Source organism: Mus musculus, chromosome 5, assembly GCF_000001635.26.
Source record: "Mus musculus strain C57BL/6J chromosome 5, GRCm38.p6 C57BL/6J".
Lineage (NCBI taxonomy): Eukaryota > Metazoa > Chordata > Mammalia > Rodentia > Muridae > Mus > Mus musculus.
In genome coordinates, this window is record NC_000071.6 from 32,863,525 (window position 1) to 32,883,734 (window position 20,210).

The 20,210-nt window shown below is 42.0% G+C and overlaps 1 protein-coding gene across 23 annotated transcripts in view; it reads left to right on the forward strand.

The window, feature by feature from the left end:
- Nucleotides 1–121: 121 nt before the first annotated feature.
- The window catches only part of Depdc5 (DEP domain containing 5), a 130,588-nt gene continuing 110,499 nt past the window's right edge, over nt 122–20,210 (forward strand). For 5 of the 23 annotated variants that reach the window (XM_006503978.3, XM_006503985.3, XM_006503984.3 and 2 more), the window contains exons 1-8: nt 182–297; nt 486–788; nt 1,053–1,175; nt 4,450–4,537; nt 5,297–5,343; nt 11,758–11,843; nt 13,546–13,629; nt 15,104–15,153. In XM_006503978.3, the coding sequence (XP_006504041.1) occupies nt 1,118–1,175; nt 4,450–4,537; nt 5,297–5,343; nt 11,758–11,843; nt 13,546–13,629; nt 15,104–15,153 (413 nt within the window). In that variant the 5' untranslated portion in view covers nt 182–297; nt 486–788; nt 1,053–1,117. Of the gene's footprint in view, nt 298–392; nt 789–1,052; nt 1,176–4,449; nt 4,538–5,296; nt 5,344–11,757; nt 11,844–13,545; nt 13,630–15,103; nt 15,154–20,210 lie in introns of those variants that run through there. The other 18 variants (XM_006503981.4, XM_030254550.1, XM_030254554.1 and 15 more) reach the window with 12 other exon arrangements.

Sequence of the window (20,210 nt, forward strand, 5' to 3'; positions counted from 1 at the left end):
GGGAAACGCCAACGGGAACTCGGTTTGAAGTCGGACTCAACGCCACGCCCCCAGCCTCCCCCCCGCCCCGCCCCCCCCACCTCCCCGCAGCCCCGGAGGAGGAAGTGGCGCGGCCACCGAGACGAGGCGGAGGCTGGGCTAGAGCGGCCAAGCCGGCTGAGCAGGGACTGGCGAGGGGCGGGGACTCGGGGCGGAGCCTCGGGAGCGGCGCGGGCTCAGGTGAGCGCTCTTCGGTGGTGCTGTCTGTCTGGTTCCTAGAGCCCTGGTGCGGAAGCTGCGCGAACTGTGGGGGCTCAGGTGGGATATCCTGAGGAGGTCCTGGGGAGATCTGTCCGGAATCTGGCCTCGGGCCGGGCCTGAGGCGCGCAGGGGCTCTGGAAGTGGGGGGGTTGGGGGGGGGAGTCGAGCGCCAACCTCGGGCTGAGACTTGAGGGGCTTGAAGGAAGGGTCCCTGAGCCAGGTTCGAGGCCCGACTCTTCTTGCAGTTCCCCGTGTGACCTTGGACCAGTCTTTCTCTCACCAAGCTTCCCGGACCGCAGCGGTGAAATGGAGGCAGGACGGTCCGCTGAGAGTTGGTACCAGTAGAGGGGTCGGCAAGGAAACCGCAGCCTTCCTCAGTTCTCTTTTCCCCAGGACATTGTTAGTGGACCGCGAGTCATGGGAGTGCATAACAGTTCGAGTGACCTTGGGCGAATCCCTTGTTTTGACGTTCCTCTACTTATGTGATGGACTAACCTCTTCGAATATCCCTGTACTATTTTGGTGTTCCTGATGCAGACAAAAACAAGGTAGTGCCCCTCTCACCACAAGCCTCCCTTTTAGGTATGCGGTAGAGAAAATAGCTTTAGAGGATGGACGAGATCTGAGCCCAAGTTCCCTTTAATTTTTAAAGCACACTTCTATTTGTTTGTCTCTCTTGGTAATTGGAGGAGCGATATAATGCAAGGGTTGGCACGCCTTTCAGCCGAACAACCACCAGTACCTTCAAGGTCTAAAATTAAAGAGCAAATTTAGGAAGCCTGACATCCTCGATGTTTTTATTTGTGTTTCAGTAGCAGGAAAGCAAGATGACTTCCCTGCTCCAAGATTGGAACAGCTGAAGAAATCACAAGACAAAATGAGAACCACAAAGGTCTACAAACTTGTCATCCACAAGAAGGGCTTTGGGGGCAGTGGTCAGTATTGATTGATATTTGGGGATTGTGTAAGTTGGCTGAAGTTATGATGTGCCTTAAAAATTACCCATATCACAAGGGAGACTGGACAGGTAAGAGTGGAGCAGTATCAGAGATCAGGGATGGTTGGAAATGAGAGCACAGGATCTTTTTGAAAAGCATTCTTCACATTCAGAGTTTGTTGGGTTGTATTTTGAATCCAGGTTTTACCATGTTTCCAAGGCTCATTTAGAACTCATTGTGTAGCCCAAGCTGGCTTTGAACCCATTATCCTCCTGCCTGTGTATCTGGAAATACTCTACCACACCTGAGTTAATTTTCCTCCTGCTTTTGTTTGTTTTGTTTTTGTTTTTCTTCTGTGTAGTGAGTGCTTGGCCACAAGTTTACTAGAAAAGGACTCTATGGACTGCATCCAAGTCCTTCCTCCTGGTTTTTTTTTTTTTTTTTTTTTTTTAATGTTCTTTACTTCAGAAATCAGAATTACTGACAAAGTGAGCTGGTTTGGTTTGGTTTTTGAGACAGAGTCTTAGAGCTCATACTGGCTTTGAACTCAGTATGCACTGGAGGCTGATCTTGAGTTACTGCCCTTCCTTCCGTCCTTCATACCCAAGTGTTGGGATTTCAGGCATGTGCTCCCACGTTGTTCTCCGTGGATCTGGATAAAGAACCCATGCTTTGTGCCTATGAGCAAGCACACTATCAAGGAGCAATCACTTCAGACCTCAATGAGTCCTTTTAAACTTTACATTTCATTTTTTGGATGGGCTCTTACTCTATAGCCTTTATAGGTTTGCAATGCTGACTAGACTGGCCTTGAACTTACAGAGCTCCTCTGTCTTACAGAGATAGTTTTGCCTACTAAGTACTGGGATTACTTAGTAATCATGCCTACCTACCTTGAATTTTTAGTCATTTACTTGTTTTTCTTCACCTTGTTTTTGAGACAATTCCTCAGTGATACCTGGGACTTGTTAATTTAGGCTAGGCCAGCTGCCCGGTGAAACTGAGTGATAGCATGTGGAAGCTCTCCCAGAAATGCCCCAAACCTTTTGTCAAATTATTGCAGTCCTCATGTTTAGTCATATCAACCCCACTATTTATGAAACTGGCCTAAAAACTTGTGAAGAATAGGCAGCTATTGAATAAATACAGAGATAGTTTCAGCAGAGGGAATAACAAGAATACAGGTATATGATATATGATATTATATATATATAATGTATATAGAGGTGTGTGTGTGTGTTTATAAGACAGATATAGCTTGGTGATAGACCTAGAAGACCAGTATCCCTATCAAATATGAAGACTGTGAGTAGGTAAAATCTCTTGTCCCCAAGGAGTTCTTTACATTATGAAATGATTAGTTGGCTGTAGTGGCTTGTGCCTGTGACACAGAACTTTCCAAGGTTGAGACAGGAGGATTGCTGAAAGTTTGAGGCCATCCTGCTGCAGAGTGTAACCGACTCTGTTTCCGAGGAAAGAAATAGGAGCTAGATCTGGTGGCGCATACTCTGAATCCCAGCACACAGGAGGCAAAGGCACTCAGTCTCTTGTGAGTTTGAGGCTTCCCTGGTCTATATAGTGAGCTCCAAGCTACACAGTGAAACTCTGTCTCAAAACAAATAAATAAGCAAAAAAGGAGGGGGGAGAGAGGAGAAAGAGAGAGGGAGAGAAAATGAAACAAATAAATCAATATGCTCAGAGAGCTTGATTTGGAAAACAGAAGTTCATCCCAGGGACTTCACACACATTGGAACTAAAATTGTCAATGAAACGTTTAAAATAAAAAATGAGATTGACTCAGTCAGTTCTTTACTAGGCTGATCCGTGTGGAGTATAATCATCTGTGAAGTCTATTTGATTTTGAGGTGGATGGATGGATGGATGGATGGATGGGTGAGTGGGTTGGTTGATTGGTGCTGAGGATTGGGTTTGTAGCCAGGGCCTTATGCATGCTCTGCAGTTACTCTGTTGGGCGATACCTTTACCCCGGGCCCTTGAGTTTAAAGGTTGTTTCGAGCCCTATTATGAACTAACACTTAGAACCTAGACTCGAGTTTTATAACACATAAGAGATGGTGAGCCTGATTTAGACAGAAGGAGCTCAGTACTAGCTCTTGCTTTAATTTTACTGCTGGTCTAACCTTTAGACAATTCAGTTTATCTCCCAGGTTATTTCCTTGCTCTTGTTAGTACTAAAGATTTATTATGAAGGTCTAATTAAGACAGTGTTTAAGGGATTTCTTTGAATATTACATAAATATGAGTACTGTGTTTGGGTCCTAGACTCTTTCTATCATATGGATGCCAGATTCACAGTCTTTTAGAGAGTAAAGGATGTGCCAGAGGCATAATTCCCCAAACCACTGGCTGCTTTTTCCATGGGCATATTAGAGCAGAGAGAGTGTGTAATTGGAGACAGTCCCTGAGTCCCTTCCAACACACCCATTTACTGTTGTGGCCCTAGACACTTTTGCAATTTCTTTCTTTTGAGCTGAGGTTGGAAACCAGCATGCTAGGCAAGTACTTTATCACTGAGTTACACCCCCACCCTGCGCAAATCCTTTAGTTCTAAAACTGGACTCAAAATGGACTCTCAGGGAAAAGGCAGAGCATCTGCTTACCCATGTGTGAGCCCTTGGTTAAGTTCCAGCCTTAGTATTTATAAAATAGGAAAACAAACAATCTAAACAAATGGGGGCTGGTGAGATGGCTTGTGGGTAAGAACACTTGCTGTCAAACCTGTTAACATGAGTTCAGTCTCTGGGTCTTACATGATGGAGGGAGAAAACTGACATCTGCAAATTGTCCTCTGACCTACACACACACACACACACACACACACACAAAACAATAACAACAACAACAACAACCAGAAAACAAAACCCAAATGGAACTTCAGTGTAACAACAAAAGTAAAAATAAATGTTGGGCATGGTGCAGCTTGCCCTGTGGTCCCAGCAGTCTGGAGGTGGAGACAGGAAGATGAAAGAGTTCAAAACTACCTTGTAGGATGGGTTTGATGTTACCTTGAGACACCTATGTTAGTCAAGAAAGTAAAAACAGGACCAAAGCTTGTTTGTGAGATGCAGTAGTAATACCAACATGATGGGGTGCCCTGTGTTTGCTCTCTGATGCTTTTATTTTGTAGAGGGTATGTACTAGAGCTTCAGCCCAACTCTGTGTACATGCTAAGCCTATGCTAAGCCTATACTCAGCTACTGAGCCACACTCCAGCCTGGTTGCCTTTTAAAATCACTAAATTGTCTTTCAGATGATGAGCTAGTCGTGAACCCTAAAGTATTTCCTCACATCAAACTTGGAGACATTGTGGAGATTGCTCACCCCAATGATGAGTACAGGTGAGCAGTTCAAGAGTGAAGGAAAGTAGGCACCCTGCTGATCTCAAAAACTACTTCAGGCTAGTCAGAGCTGTGTAGTAAGACCCAATGTCAAAAAACAAAACAAAACATGCTCGTCTCTAGGGCTGAAGAAATGACTCAGCTGGTAAGAGCACTGGCTGTTGTTCTAGAGGGCCTGAGTTTGGTTCCCAGAACCCACATGGCATGTCACGACTGTCAGTCATTCCAGTTCCAGGACATCTGATGCCCTATTCTGGCCTCCTAATGTATCAGGAATGCCTGTGGTGCACAGACAGACATACAGGGTAAGACACATATACACAGAAAAAAATTAAAAACAAAATTTTTAAGGATTTAAAAAAAAATTATGTGCATGCCTGTGCATGTGAGTGCAGGTGCCTTCAGATGGAGATTCCCTTCATCTGAAGTTCCAGACAGTTGTGAGCCACTTGAAATGGGTCTTGCATACCAAACTTGAATTCTGTGAAAGAGAGCAAGTACTCTAACTGCTGAGCCATCTCTCCAACCCAACAATGCATTTTTAAAATGTTTAAAGTGTTTTAAAGTTGAAGTAAGAACTCAGATAGTGTTGTTGCTTTTGTTCATTTGCTTCCAGGCCAAGTGCAGTTTTCTGTTTCCTAGGGAATGTCCTGTTTATGCTACTAGCTACACTGTGCATTGCATTATTTGTTTACTTTTTAACTGAGGTAGAGAAAGCTTACCTCCTGCAGTGCCCCTCATTGTTGCTTTCTCTTCCAGTCCTTTGCTTTTGCAAGTCAAGTCGCTTAAGGAAGATTTACAGAAAGGTGAGTATTACATCTCTCCTTGAAATGTTTATAGTTACTGTCTGAGAAATGTAAGAAAGCCCTCTTTGTAATCTCAGGAAATAAGTACCTAGCAGAAGGCGTTTCCTCTAGCAAAAAACATAGGTAAAGTTTTTGCAGGTTAGGGACTGCATTTGCAGAGACTACCCCAGGAGCAATAGTTGATGCGTTTACTGTCTTTATTTACCTTTATAGCTACTGAGCTGCAATCTTCCCACATACCCCAAACAGATGTAAAAATTGCCAAAGAGCTCATCCATTAGCACATTGTAGGCATCAAAGAAACTAGATGTAAGGCCAGAAGAAGAGGCAGTTTGAACACGGGAAGCTTTATATTTAACTCCAAAATAATAATAATTATTATTATTGATGGAGAATTTTCTAAATAAGTTCTTCACAAATATTTAAGTGTTTCCCTGGATGAGTATGTGATCACTGTCCTCTGTTTGGATAGGTGTTTGTAGTTTCTTGCTGTCTTTTTCAAAGTGGAAGGGTTGCATGCATATAAGAAAGTACCAAGGGACCTTTTTTTTTTTTTTTTGGTTTTTTTGGTTTTTTGAGACAGGGTTTCTCTGTGTAGCCCTGGCTGTCCTGGAACTCACTCTGTAGACCAGGCTAGCCTTGAACTCAGAAATCCACCTGCCTCTGCCTCCCAAGTGCTGGGATTAAAGGCTCGCGCCACCAACGCCTGGCGGGATTTTACTCAAAAAAAGAAAGTGAAGTAGATAAGTTGTACAAGCCTGAGCAAGCCTGGGCCTCTGAGGGCCTGGGTACTTCCCAGGGCTTCTGTTTACAGGCCTAGGAGAATTCTTGAGTATGGGGAGTTCTTGGTTTTGAGTGTTAGTCTTGGGTTATGAAACTGCTCACTGCTCGTGTCATTTTGTATGTTGCATCCCATTTTATGCATACATACATAGGCACACAGTGATAAATAGGGTATTTCCTCTAAAACTTTACTCATAGAACAATTTGCCTAGTACTTCAGGCTACCAGACCCTGCCTCAGAAAAGAGGAAGAGCCAAGAGATGTAAATTAGTTAGACTGCCTGCCCAATATACTTTGAGAACTGGGTTTCATTTATGTCTGAAAGTACATAAAACAGATGTAATGGTGCAGGTCTTGAATCTTTATCTCAAAAAAGAAAGGAAAGCTTTGTATGATGGCTCATGCCTTTTATCCCAGCACACTGGAGTCAGAGAGGCAGGTAGATCTCTATTAGTTCAAGGCCATCCTGGTCTACATAGTTTCTGTTCAAACAGAGCCACCTAAGTAAATAAAGTATTTATTGTGCGCTTTAATGTCTTAAACATTATTATTTCATTTTATTTTTGTTTTTTGTTTTTTTGGTTTGTTTTTTGTTTTTTGTTTTTTGGTTTGTTTTTGTTTTTTGAGACAGGGTTTCTCTGTGTAGCCCTGGCTATCCTAGAACTCACTCTGTAGACCAGGCTGGCCTCAGACTTACAGAGTTCTGAGTGCCTCTGCCTCCCAAGTGCTGGGATTAAAGGCGTGTGCCACTACTGCCCGGCTATTATTATTTTAGAAACCTTGAAAATAAATTAAAGCATCATACACCAAAATTAACCAGATTCAAAATCTGTATAACTCAGTGAACTTCTACACAATTACATTAGACATTTGGAAGGGATGCTGGGAAGTATCACATTACATTTTATACGTTTATTACCAAATATGTTTTATGTACTTGGCCACCACCAAAACAAAGCCAAAAGCTCTGTGGCAGAATTGCAACTCGGACAAGTAGCTTCCAGTTCTCTGTCACAGCTGTTTCTTTCACCTGCATCCAGTCTTCTCGCACTCCCTGATCTTGAGCCTTTCTCACTCTCTTGTCTTCGTGTTTATTGTATCCATATGTACATTAGTTTACACATACATTGGATAGAATCTGCTTGAGAGAGAAAACAGTATGCAGTTTTCTTTTTTCTTTTTGAGTCTTTGTTACATACACATTCCTAAATACTTCAATGCAACCTGCTAATGTTACCTGTATGTACATGACCTCACGCATGACCACTTGGTGTTGGATAACCAAATTTGGGGGCTCTTCCCTGGTTCTTGGCATTCCTCAGTTGCCTGTAGTTTTTTGTCTATGAGAAAGCCCTTCAAGCGTCCCCCTTTTTATATTAGCATGTCCATTGGTGTGACATTCTTTAAGCATTCTTGTTTAGGCAGCCACTTGGTAGTGGGAGCCGTTTTGACATTCTTAGGTGGCAGTCTCGCATGAAACGTCCTGTTGTAGCTCTTACAGTCTTTCTGTCCACTCCTTGACAATGGTCCCAGAGCCTTAGGTGAGGAAGTTTGAAGAGATGTATCAGTTGGGATGGAGCATAAATCTCTTTTTGTTCTCTGCGTTTTGATCAATTGTGGATTTCTGTAGTGTTCTCTTTATCTGAAGACATAGTGAGACCCTGTCTCAAAAAAAAGTTTCTTCCTATATTTACTTATGTGCGTGGACACAGGACAGGCAGGATGCTCATGTGGGAGTCAGAAGACAACTTCAGGGATCAGTTCTCCCATTCTGCCATGTGGGTACCAAGCAAGGATTGAACCTTGGTTGTCAGGCTTGGTGGCAAGTGCCTTTACCACTGTACTACCTTGCCACCTGAAATAATGCATTTTATTGTGATATTTCTTTTTTTGTTTGTTTTTTCCAGACAGAGTTTCTCTGTATAGCCCTGGCCTAGAACTCACTTTGTAGACCAGGCTGGTCTCGAACTCAGAAATCCTCCTGCCTCTGCCTCCCAAGTGCTGGGATTAAAGGCCTGAGCCACGACTGCCCAGCTATTGTGACATTTCTAAACATGAATATAATGCGTTTCTATCAAATTCATTCCTCATAACCTGGTTTCTCACAGTGGATAATTCCGCTCCTCTTTCACAGTAGCTCCCCTGCTACTTCCGGGTCTTTTCCTTTGTGTGTGACCCAGTACACTTTATTGCGGTTGTTTAAAGGAGCACAGGCACCTTACCCTGGGTACACCACTGAGGAAATGTCTTTTCTTCCCTCATCAGCCATTAAATCTGCAAGAATGTTTCATGACTGAGCAGTGACAGGCCCGATCTTATGTAATCATAGCTTCTGTGAGTTAAACAATGAAGTTGTCATCGTATCCAGAATCGAGCATCCCACACTGTTCTTCCCACTTCTCTGCCCCGTTTCCTGTGTTGTTATGTTTCCTGAGCCTTGAAGCTGGCCAGGTGTGCAGCAGTCATTTGTTCTCAGCATCTTGATCAGTTGTGGGTCTGCAGTCATTGCTTACCAACAAGAAGGAAGCTTTTCTGGTCAAAGCTAATAGCAAAAACTGGTATATGGGCATAAACATGGTTATTTGGTCAGTTTCAGTGGTATATGCTTTTAGTTCTAGGGGAGGCAAGAGTTCCCTGTGAGTTAAGTCCAGCCTGGGCTACAGAGGAAAATTCTAGGGCAGTTTAGGACTGCATAGTGAGACTCTTTCCAAAATCAAAATAATGAATAAATAAAATCAAAACATACTAATTGAGAAAGCAATTTGGATCTGTGGCTTTACAAATGTCCTCGTCTCCTCGACCTAAGCTAAGCAGGATTATGCCTGTGTAGTACTTGGCTGAGATACATCAATTGAAAGGCAGTCTGTCTCCATGTAATAAAGTTGCAGCAGGAGTTTCCACACTACTGCTTGTGATCTTCCCACCCACAGGCTTAGTAGAAATGAATCTCCTCCTACTGTGTGTGTCAGAGTCATCCATAGCAGACTCACTCCTCCTAGCGCACTACCGGACTCATCCTGCCTGGCCAGTTGTGTTGTTGGGTATAGGATCCATAGCCGAATAAGACAAGTGAGAATACTTTCCATTATCATGAGGGGCTAGTTAGCAAAGAAAGCTTGCTTTCTCTCTGTTACTCGACGAAGGCATGTGGCACCTTCAAAAATAAGGTCTTATCTAATTTTGGTGAGCAACAAATGGCAATGGCAATTGCTTGTATTGTTTTGAGAATCTCTTGACCAACAACTTGTAAGGGGAGGTTAAGCAGCTCACCTCTGCCACTGGGGTTTGAATTTTTCTTATGTTGCTCCTCCCACACCAACCTAGAGCTCTGTGCATACTAAACAAGTTTGCTGCCAATGAGTTATATTCCTAGCCTCCAGATCAATTTATCTAACATCTATCTATCTACCTACCTATCTATCTATCTATCTATCTATCTATCTATCTATCTTCCTCCCTCCTTCCCTCCCTCCTCTCTTTTTTTTTTTTTCTTTCTTTACTTATTTTTAGACAGGGTCTAAGTAGCCCTGGCTGTTCGTGATTTACTATGTAGACTAGGCTGGCCTGGAACTTGCTGAGCTCTGCCTGTCTGCCTCTCTAGTGCCAGAATTAAAGGCATATCCTACCACACCTAGCTCAGATGCTTTTTGATAGTTTTTTTTTTTAATGCTTTTTTGTATTTTAATTAAAACTTTTATGGTTCATTTGTGGTAATAAGGTTTCATGGTCCAGGATGAACATGCTGTGTGGCTAGGATGACTTTGAATTTTTGATCCTCCGACCTCTACCTCCAGAGTGCTGCAATCAAAGGCATTTACTTTTTTTTTTTTTTTTTTTTGTAGGTCAGGTTGTCCTTAAACTCAATGTCTAATCGGCCAGCTTCCAACTCATAACAGTTCTTGTCTCAGTGTCACAAGTAATAAAATATTTGTGTGTATGTGTGTGTGTGTATCTGTCTTGTTTGTGGGTGTGTGTAACATGCACATGTGCTTACCCATGCCTGTGTGTATTTCTGATCCTCCACCTCCAGAGGGCTGCAATCGAAGGCACTTACTACTCCTTTTTTTCCCCCTGTGGCTCAGTGTCTTATCAGACCAGCTTCCAACTCATAACAATCCTTGTCTCAGTGTCACAAGTAATAAAATGTGTGTGTGTGTGTGTGTGTGTGTGTACCTGTCTTGTTTGTGGGTATGTGTTACATGCACATATGCTTACCCACGCCTGTGTGTATAGAGTTCAGAGATTGAAGTCAGGTATCATCTTCTATCTTTTTCCACCTTTGTTTTTCTGTGACAGTATTATTATTATTATTATTATTATTATTATTATTATTATTATTATTTTTGTTTGTTTTTTGAGACAGGGTTTCTCTATGTAGCCCTGGCTGTCCTGGAACTCACTCTGTAGACCAGGCTGGCCTCGAACTCAGAAATCTGCCTGCCTTTGCCTCCCGAGTGCTGGGGTTAAAGGTGTGCCCTACCATGCCCAGCGACAGTATTTTTGTTCTTGAGAGAGGGTCTGACTGTGTGATAGTAAATGTACTATCATGGAACTCACTATATAGACTAGGCTGACCTTGAACTCACGGAGATCTAGCTGCCTCTGCCTCCTGAGTGCTGGGATTAAGGGCATGTGCCACCACTTCCTGGCAAGATAAAGTCTTTGATGAACTCAGAGTTTGCTGCTTTGCCTAGGCTAACTGGCCACAAGTCCAAGGATCCACTAGTTTCTGAAGCCCCATTGCTAGAGGGCAGATGTGTATTGGGGTGCTTGCCTTTTACGTGGGTACCGAAGATCAGAGTTCAGGGTGTCATGCTCACGGAGCAGGCATCTTTTCTAGTTCCTCAAGTGCAAGATCTTAAGTGATTGGCTCTTTCTCTCCAGTCTCTTCCCCTTCCCCTTCTCTCTCATTTTCTTCCTTCCTTCTATGCACAAACCCAGGGACTCATCCATGCTGTGTGCAGCCACTGAGTTACATTTCTTTCTTTAATGATTGTATTTGTTTATTTTACTTTGTATATGGATGTTTTGCCTGAAGGCCTGTATGTGTACCATGTACATGTCTGTTGGTTCCCCTGAAACTGGGATTACAGATGGGTGTGAACCACTGTAGGATGCTGGGAACCCAACCCAGGACCTCTGCGAGAGCAACTTCTCTTAACTACTGGCCATCTCTCCAGCTTCAGCTCTCTTTTGAGGCAGAGGCTGGTTAATTAGTCTAGTCTGGCTTTTTAGTCTTCCTGCCTCAGCCTCCCAAATGCTGGAATTACAGGGGGTAAGCCAGTGTTTATTATCAATTTAAATCAGGTTTTAGTTTTTGGATTTGTTTCATTTGTAAAGTACAGAATTGTATAAAATTTGACTTCCTGGAAGACAGAAATAGCAAATGATGTTATTATTATTATTTTGGTTTTCGAGACAGGGTTTCTCTGTGTAGTCCTGGCTATCTTGGAACTCACTCTGTAGACCAGGCTGTCCTGGAACTCAGAAATCTGCCTGCCTCTGCCCGCCCCCCCAAGTGCTGGGATTAAAGGCATGTGCCACCACTGCCCAGCCCAGTTATATTAATTTTTGAGTATGTATTGACTTCAGAATGTTTTAACTGATTCATATTTTTTTTTTCCATTTCAGAAACTATCAGTGTGGACCAGACTGTGACTCAAGTATTCCGGCTAAGACCTTATCAAGATGTCTATGTGAATGTTGTAGACCCCAAGGCAAGTCTTTGCTTTGTACTTTTATATCTTTTTATAGTGATTAGCACCTATCCGCAAAGGTTAGGAGCTATGGAAATGAGGTACGTAAGTGTAGTGCTAGATTGTTAAATATATAGCCATATCTAGGTCATTTAGATATAAATGGTACATAGGCTGCTTTTAAGTCCTCAGTTTTTAAAGCTTGTTTTAGTCATATGAAAGAATATATTTATAATTTCCTGTTTAATTGCTAATATTTTTATTTATTCTATTCATTATTTTTATTTTTAATTATTATGTTTAGAAAACATTATCTTTATTTTACCTATTTGAGTGTTTGCCTGCATGTGTTCTCCATGTGTGCCTTAGTGCCCACAAAGGCCAGAAAAGGATGTTAGAGTTCCCTGAAACTTAGAGTCAGTTTGAGCTGGCATGAGGGTGCTGGTAGTTGTGTGATGTCAGATCCTTTGGAAGAGCAGTCAGTGCTCTTCATCTCCAGTCCCTCATTTATTTTCTTTAAATAATTAATTATTATTTTTTAGGCAGAGGTTTGCTGTTTAGCCCAAATGACATGGAACTAAGTATATAGCCCAGGCTGGCCTTGAACTGGCAATAATAGCCCTTTCTCAGCTTTCTGGGAATATAAGATACAGCACTGTATATAGCTTTGAATTTTTCTTTCTTTTTGCGTGTGTGTGTGGTTTTTTTGTTTGTTTGGTTGGTTGGTTTTTTTTGTTTTTGTTTTTTGAGACAGGGTTTCTCTGTATAGCCCTAGCTGTCCTGGAACTCACTTTGTAGACCAGGCTGTCCTCGAACTCAGAAGTCCGCCTGCCTCTGCCTTCCCAGTGCTGTTTTGTTTTGTTTTGTTTTGTTTTCCGAGACAGGGTTTCTCTATAGCCCTGGCTGTCCTGGAACTCACTTTGTAGACCAGGCTGGCCTAGAACTCAGAGATCCACCTGCCTCTGCCTCCCGAGTGCTGGGATTAAAGGCGTGCGCCACCACGCCCGGCTCGATCTGTCTTTTGCCTTTCTAGTGCTGGGATCAAAACCTGAGCCCTCATACCCAGATTTGCATTTTTTTTTTAATTTATTATATGTAAGTAGCTGTCTTCAGACACACCAGAAGAGGGAGTCAGATCTTGTTACGGATGGTTGTGAGCCACCATGTGGTTGCTGGGATTTGAACTCTGGACCTTCGGAAGAGCAGTCGGGTGCTCTTACCCACTGAGCCATCTCTCCAGCCCCAGATTTGCATTTTTTAAAATTAATTAATGCTTGATAGGCAAAGTCAATGTCCATAGATAGATACATTCTATAGTGAAATAAAGCAGACAGCTTGATGCTATCTTTCAAGACTAAAACAAAAGGCAAGGTTTCATGTATCTGAAGTTTGAGCTACCTATGCTAAGGCAAGATTACTCAGCAGTGTGGGAGTAGCCTGGGCAACAAAGCAACCATGCCCTTTGCTAGACAACAGCAACAAAGGGACTGAAGCCCAGTGTTAGTCCTCTGGTGTCCTTTGTCATGGGACAGCTGCTGTGGGGTGTCCTGTAGAATTGCCCAGGGCATGGTTGAGTTGCCTTTGCTGCGGAGAATTCTCCTGTTCTGCTGTTGAGTGCTCTCCCAAAGGTTTTCTTTTTTGCATCTTTTTTATGGTGTGTGGCCATCATATTTTGACTATAAGTGCGGCAAAACAATTCAGATATGTGGTTCTTGTCTTTTAGGATGTGACTCTTGACCTGGTGGAATTGACTTTTAAGGATCAGTATATTGGCCGTGGGGATATGTGGCGACTAAAGAAAAGTTTGGTAAGATACAATTTTTTTTTTCTTTTCTTTTTTTTTGGTTTTTCGAAACAAGGTTTCTCTGTGTAGCCCTGGCTGTCCTGGAACTCACTCTGTAGACCAGGCTGGCCTCAAACTCAGAAATCCACCTGCCTCTGCCTCCCAAGTGCTAGGATTAAAGGCGTGTGCCACCACTGCCCGGCCATTTTTTTTTTAAGTATTATGTTGTCTTTTCTATGACAAATTGTCCTCATTCATCATATAAATTTAGAGCCATCAAAATAAGTTCCAAGTCTAGCATCTGCAACTAGTTACTGTAAACATTTGGCTATATCCTTATCATTTTCTTCTTTACTTCATTTTACATGTATGCCTGTTTTGCCTGCATGCCTGTATTTGTACTTTATGCATGTCTAGTACTTGCACCAGCCAGAAGTCCTCTTGTTGGATCTTCTAGAAAAAGGAGTTACAGACTGAGTTGCCTGTGGGTTCTAGGAACTGAACCTGGGTTCTCTGTGAGCGCAATAAGTGCTTTTAACCCAAGCCTTCTCTCAACTCTACCTCTACCCCCACACTCCACACCCCAGCCCCATTTTTGAGACTGGTCCCAATATGTAGACTTGGCTGGTCTGGAATTTGCTGTGTAGTCAGGCTGGCTTTGAACTCCTCCTGAGTGATGGGATTGAAGTCATGTACCATCACACCCACCTGTTTATCTCTAATGAACCTTTAACATTTAAAATGCCAAGTATTGACCAGATACTGAAAACTCTTTACTATAGTTTTTGCATATTATGAAGGAATAAATTATATGTAGAATTTATACATAAAATAGAGTTTCAGGGTAAAGTCAAACAACCAAAACCTTGATTGGGCCAGGAATGTAGCTCAGTGGTAGAGCCTTTGCTTATTATATGTGAGGCCTTAGGTTCAATTCACAGCACCAAATATAAACAAACAAATAAGTAAGTGAAAATTATGCTTTTTTTTTTAAATTGAGTGAAAGGAATTTGTTTCTTTTAGCTCTCTCAGTGGTCGCTCACCTTGAGGCCTTTGGTTTGACCTCTGGCTCTGAATAAAATTCAAAAGTGTAAAGATAATTTATACACCATTTACTATATGAATGTTGAGGTCTGTGTAAACCTTCCTGAGGATCGGTGGACTCGCAGGTGGCACTTCCTGTCTGCCTGATCCTCACACTTGGGACTTGCTGCAGCCCCAAGAGCCAGTCAGTCATCATCTGGCTCTAGCTCCTTCCTGTGCGGTAAAGCTGTCACTGCCTTGCTGACTAGACTTTCTGAGACAGGGTTTCTGTGTAGCCCTGGATGTCCTGGCACTTGCTCTGCTCTGCCTTCTGAGTGCTGGGGCTAAAGGAGTGTACCACAGTGCCCTACTATTTTGTTGTTATTGTTGCTTTTGGAGAAGATTTTAAAGCCAGGAGCCCTTGTGTTTGACTTTCCTGATGGTTGGAATCCTTTCTTTTTCTTTCTTCCCTTAGGTGAGCACCTGTGCCTATATCACTCAAAAAGTGGAATTTGCTGGCATCAGGTAGGTGTCATGGCATCCGGAACTCACTGGGTAGTAAGCAGCCGTAGGATCTAGTGCAGCAGGTCAGCTGTGTACGATGCTCCAGGCGTGTGAGTCTCCATACAGGAAGGTGCTCAAGTGTTCCAAACGTTAGACTGCTGTGATGTGAGTGAAGTACCAAGTACATGATGGCAGTTTTAGGACTGCTTTATGACTTTGCTCTTTGGGATTTTGAGACCTAGGCTCTTGTAGCCAGGCTGTCCTCAGTGATGACAACACTGGCTTTTTGTTTTTGTAACAGGCCTTGCTGTTTTGGGGTTTGCTTTGTAGATCAGGCTAGCATTGAATCCACAAAAATCTGAGAGTCCTAGGATTAAAGGCATATGCCACCACACCCAGCTTTGCCAATACGGCTTCTAACTCCTCAGCCTTCCCCCATGACCTCTCCAGTGCTGGCATGGCAAGTGTATGCCCCCACACCTGGCTGCTTTCAGAGTTACTGTGGGAAGTGGCTGATTACTGTACATATTTTAGAGCTGAAACTGCTTTATATTCCTATTCAATCACAACTGGCTTTCTAGGACACTTGCTCACAGGTGTACACTAACCAGCACCGGAGCTGTGGTGTGCTGCCTTTCCAATTGGATTGCCTCACTATCACTGCATTTAAAACGGTTTCTGTATTTTAGTAAAAGGGACTTTTCAAAATTCCTCCCTTTTTTAAAAAACTAGAGATGGAGCCCAGGGCCTTGTATATACTAGTAAGTCAAGCACTCTACCACTGAGCCACAACTCTAGCCCTGAAACTCCCCCACTCCACCCACAGCCAGCATTTTCTTTACTGTCTTATATGTTTTGTGCTGGGAATGGCTTCTACCACAAATCTACATATATATGTGTGTGTGTGTGTGTGTGTATGTGTCTGTGTGTGTGTGTGTCTGTGTCTGTATCTGTGTGTCTGTGTGTAGGTGTGTGTGTGTGTGTGTGTGTGTGTATATATATATATATATATATGGTTTTTTTTTTAAATACAGGGTGTCATGTCTCATGGTAGTATAGGTTAACTTGGAGTTCACTATGTAGCTTATGCTGGCTATTTATAGTTTTGTGAATTTACAGCTCTTTATAAACATTATTATAAGGACTCCATGATATTCTGTTGTATGGACACACCATAGTTAATTTTAATTATTTGGCTTAAAAAAAGAGTCCTCTGCATGAGTGTTTTTCCTGCATGTGTGTGTCCACCACATGTACACCTCATGCTCACAGAGGTCAGAAGACAGCATCAGATCCCTTGGAACTGGAGTTATGGATGGTTGTGAGCCACGATGTGAGTGCCGGGACCTGAACCCTGGGGTTCTGTAAGAGCAACAGTTGCTCTTAAAGAGTCACCTCTCCAGCCCCACTTAGCTTGCTCAAAGATATGTAGTACAAAAGGTGCTATATTAGATATACTTATTAAACTATTTCGACTTTTGTATTTCCAGGTGATAGCTGTAATGGACTGTGAACTTCACTGAGTTCAAATGGCTCACTAATAGGAAAGGGAGGATTCTCAAAAGCAGAAAATCAAATGGCCAATAAGTACTTGAGTAGATGTTCAACATCTTTACTCATCAGAAAAACAAATCAAAATTATGGATGAGTGATTAATTGACTAATAATAATATACATGAGGCCCTGGACTCCATCTCTAGCATTGAAAAAGGGAGGGATTTTTAAAAGTTCCTTTTACTAAAATACAGAAAATTTGAGATTCATATCAGAAAAACACAAATTAAAATTGCTTTGAGATTCTATATGTTAATCCCACTAGTCAAGAATAAGACTACTATCAATTTTTGAGCCAGTTTTGAGGCAAGCTTTAATTTAATACTGTCCAGGAAGATGGACTCTTAGCCAGACCCATTCCTGGGTTCCCAGGAAATGGCACAAGTCATGTTTTACAGAGACTTTAAAGGGCAAAAACACAGGGCTGCCATATTTCATATCAAGTCCAATCAGGGGTAAGCATATATTCTGATGTACTTCCTGGCTGCATTGAATCAGAGGCAGGTGTACATCCTGGCATATTTTCTGCCCACATGATCAAGCACTTCCAGTGCAGAGGTCAAACAAACACAGGGCCAACAGGAACTTTTAACTTTCTTTTTCTTTTCTTCTCTGTTTTTATTTTTCAAGGTTTATTTATTATTATAAATAAGTACACTGTAGCTGTCTTCAGACACATCAGAAGAAGGCATCAGATCTCATTACAGATGGTTGTGAGCCACCATGTGGTTGCTGGGATTTGAGCTCAGGACCTTCAGAAGAACAGTCAGTGCTCTTACCCCCTGAGCCATCTCACCAGCCTTTACTCTTAACTTTCTTAACTGCAAACATAACTCTTGGCCAGCAAAATACATTTTTTTCTGTATTCTCTTCCATTAATTTGCAAGGTGTGTTGTCCTCGTTTCTGTTTTGGTCTCACACTGTCATCCCAGTCAGAATGACTACCATTAACAAAATAAAATAATAAATGCTGCAGAGGGGTTGGAGACAGGAACTCTGATATATTGTTGGTGACAATGTAAACTGATACAGCCACTGTAAAAATCAATATAGAAGTATAAATGTCTGGGTTCTGGCTGAGTCATAAAGACCTAGAAGGTCTTTGGATGTGATTCCCTTCCCAGAGCAGCCATCCGTGTTGCTGGATTAAAATCCCTGTACATCTTCCTCTTTTCTATTTAAAGTAAAATTTGTACTTTTACAACAGGAACAATTATCAGTTTCACAAACTTAGCAGCAGAATGGATCTGTCCTTTTTCAACCAGTTTGTTGATCTGTCCCCATGCCAGGGGTCAACTTTCCGTGTCATCTGCATTGCTGTCTTCTTTTCTTGAGTCACGCCTTCCAAGTGGAAGCTTCTCTTACTAAGATCAGATCTTTATCAATTTTGATAGAACCCATAGTCTTTCATCACCTGTAGAAACATAGACAAAACTGTTACACGTTTCTGACTTCCACTCTGGTGTTAACACATCTTTAAAGTATACAGGTTGATCTAATGCAGTAGTTTTTTCTATAGTCCAGTGTCTTTCAGCAGCTGTCATTCCTGCCTCACTGTCTTTCAAAGAATTTAAACATTCAGTCTATTTCTGCGAATTCTTACTTCCCGTTTCTGTTTATCAAAGTACAATTAGACCTTTATAAATCCACACATAGCATTTTTTTACATTTTAAACTAGGCAATTAGACACTCTCATTCTACGCCCAGCTCCATATCAGCGAGTGGCTGTTACCTATTTAAACGAGACAATCAAGCCACATTACACAAGACATCAACATACAGTGTCAGCTAAAGTGAAGAGTGAAGCAGTGTTCACCGGAGCTCCCAGAGGTTCATGGCTATGTCTGCCACATAAGGCTTTCTGCTTCCACTTGACCTTCTGGTCCCATACATTTAATATGTCTTACACTTTGTTTTACTTGGAATAATGTTCCAATCCCAACAAACAGTAGTTACCTTCTGAAGGGGCTGATGTGGATTCCAGGATTCTTGTGAGATTATAGTTATATCAGCTCCTGTGTCCACCAAACCTTCGATTTCAATACCGTATAATTTTTGGTCTCTGGTCATTGATAACAATTTGTCAAAAAACTTGTCTTCTCATATTTCCAAGTCTCCTGTCCTTTTGATTGGAGCTACCTGGCCTTTGACGTAAGGGAACAGTAACAGCTAAGAACCCTGTCTCCAGCTTTAAACTGCATATTTTCCTTTATGTAAGCCGTAATCTCAATCTCTCCTTGAAGTTTTCATCTGTGTACATCCTGGATGTACAATGAATCCTTGAGATGTTAGGGTACTTCTTCCTGAAAACATTCCTGCTGTCTCTGTGGGAAGTAATCCGTGACTTCAGTGGGTATTTTGTAGCACTGAATCTTTGGTGATAGTGTGAGATTTTTACTTATGGCTAAGTCTAAGGCAGTGCCGCCTCCTATCGCATGCATTAGATCTCCAGTACCTAGTTTGGTTTTCTCTAGTTGCTCTGTGGATTGCTGACAGGAAATACTTGGCTCATATTGTTTGTTGTCCAGGTACAAGAGAACCTTTTAGGAGGCTTCCCCATATTTAAAGGATTATCTCATAGGGAATAGTTTCCCCTCAGTGAGGTCTTACCTCAGATATCTCTTGCTGATCTTCACTCATTAGTCATTTGACTACCTACCCTTACCACACCTACAAATCCTGGAAGGCTGAGGTCTTCTTGAGAAGTCTCTAGACATGACTTGCCTACAGTCCCTTTTCAGATGACCTCATTTCCCACAGTTAAAACAACAGACATTTTGACATTAGGATTATTGGCCATTGCTTGTCCAAGTTCATAGTCATTAGGGTTAATATCAGCAATAGTTCTAATCCATTCAGCCATTGGTGCTGATCCAGCTTTTTAAAGGTCTGTGAACCTTTTTACACTCAGTCTCAATCAATATCCATCTCATCTGGGTCTAATATTGCCCTGTTTATAGTAGATATTTATCTATGAAAGAAATCAGTAAAAGTTTCTCTGGGACTTTGCATAGTCTTTGTGAATGACATAGATCTTTTTCCTTCTTCCTCCACCTTATCCCAGGCTGTTAAAGCTACTAAAGTACATTGTATAATAATAGAGTCATCACATTGCATCTGATATTGTAAATCAGCGTATTGACCTTCCCCTAACAATTGATCTTTCACAATGTTAACACCTTTAGACTATTACGATTTTCAAAGCTTCAACTTCTTTTTGACATCATGTCAGCTGTTGTAATTGAGAGCCAGCTGCCACTAAATCTTTCCAGTCTTGGGGGATAATTCTATTTTGGGTAGTCTAGATATTTAACATCTGTCTCATACAGGGTAAGTGCATTCCATAAGTTATTATTGATTCTTTAAAATGTCTTCTGTAAACCAGAACCTTGAAGGCTTTATTAAGAGGTGGCCTGATAGGTTCAATGGACTGTCTCTCCTGATCTTCAATGTCATTTGGTACCATAGGTTCCCAGTTAAGCACTTCCTGGTGTCTTATTTCCTGTCTTTTGTCTCTCAAGCC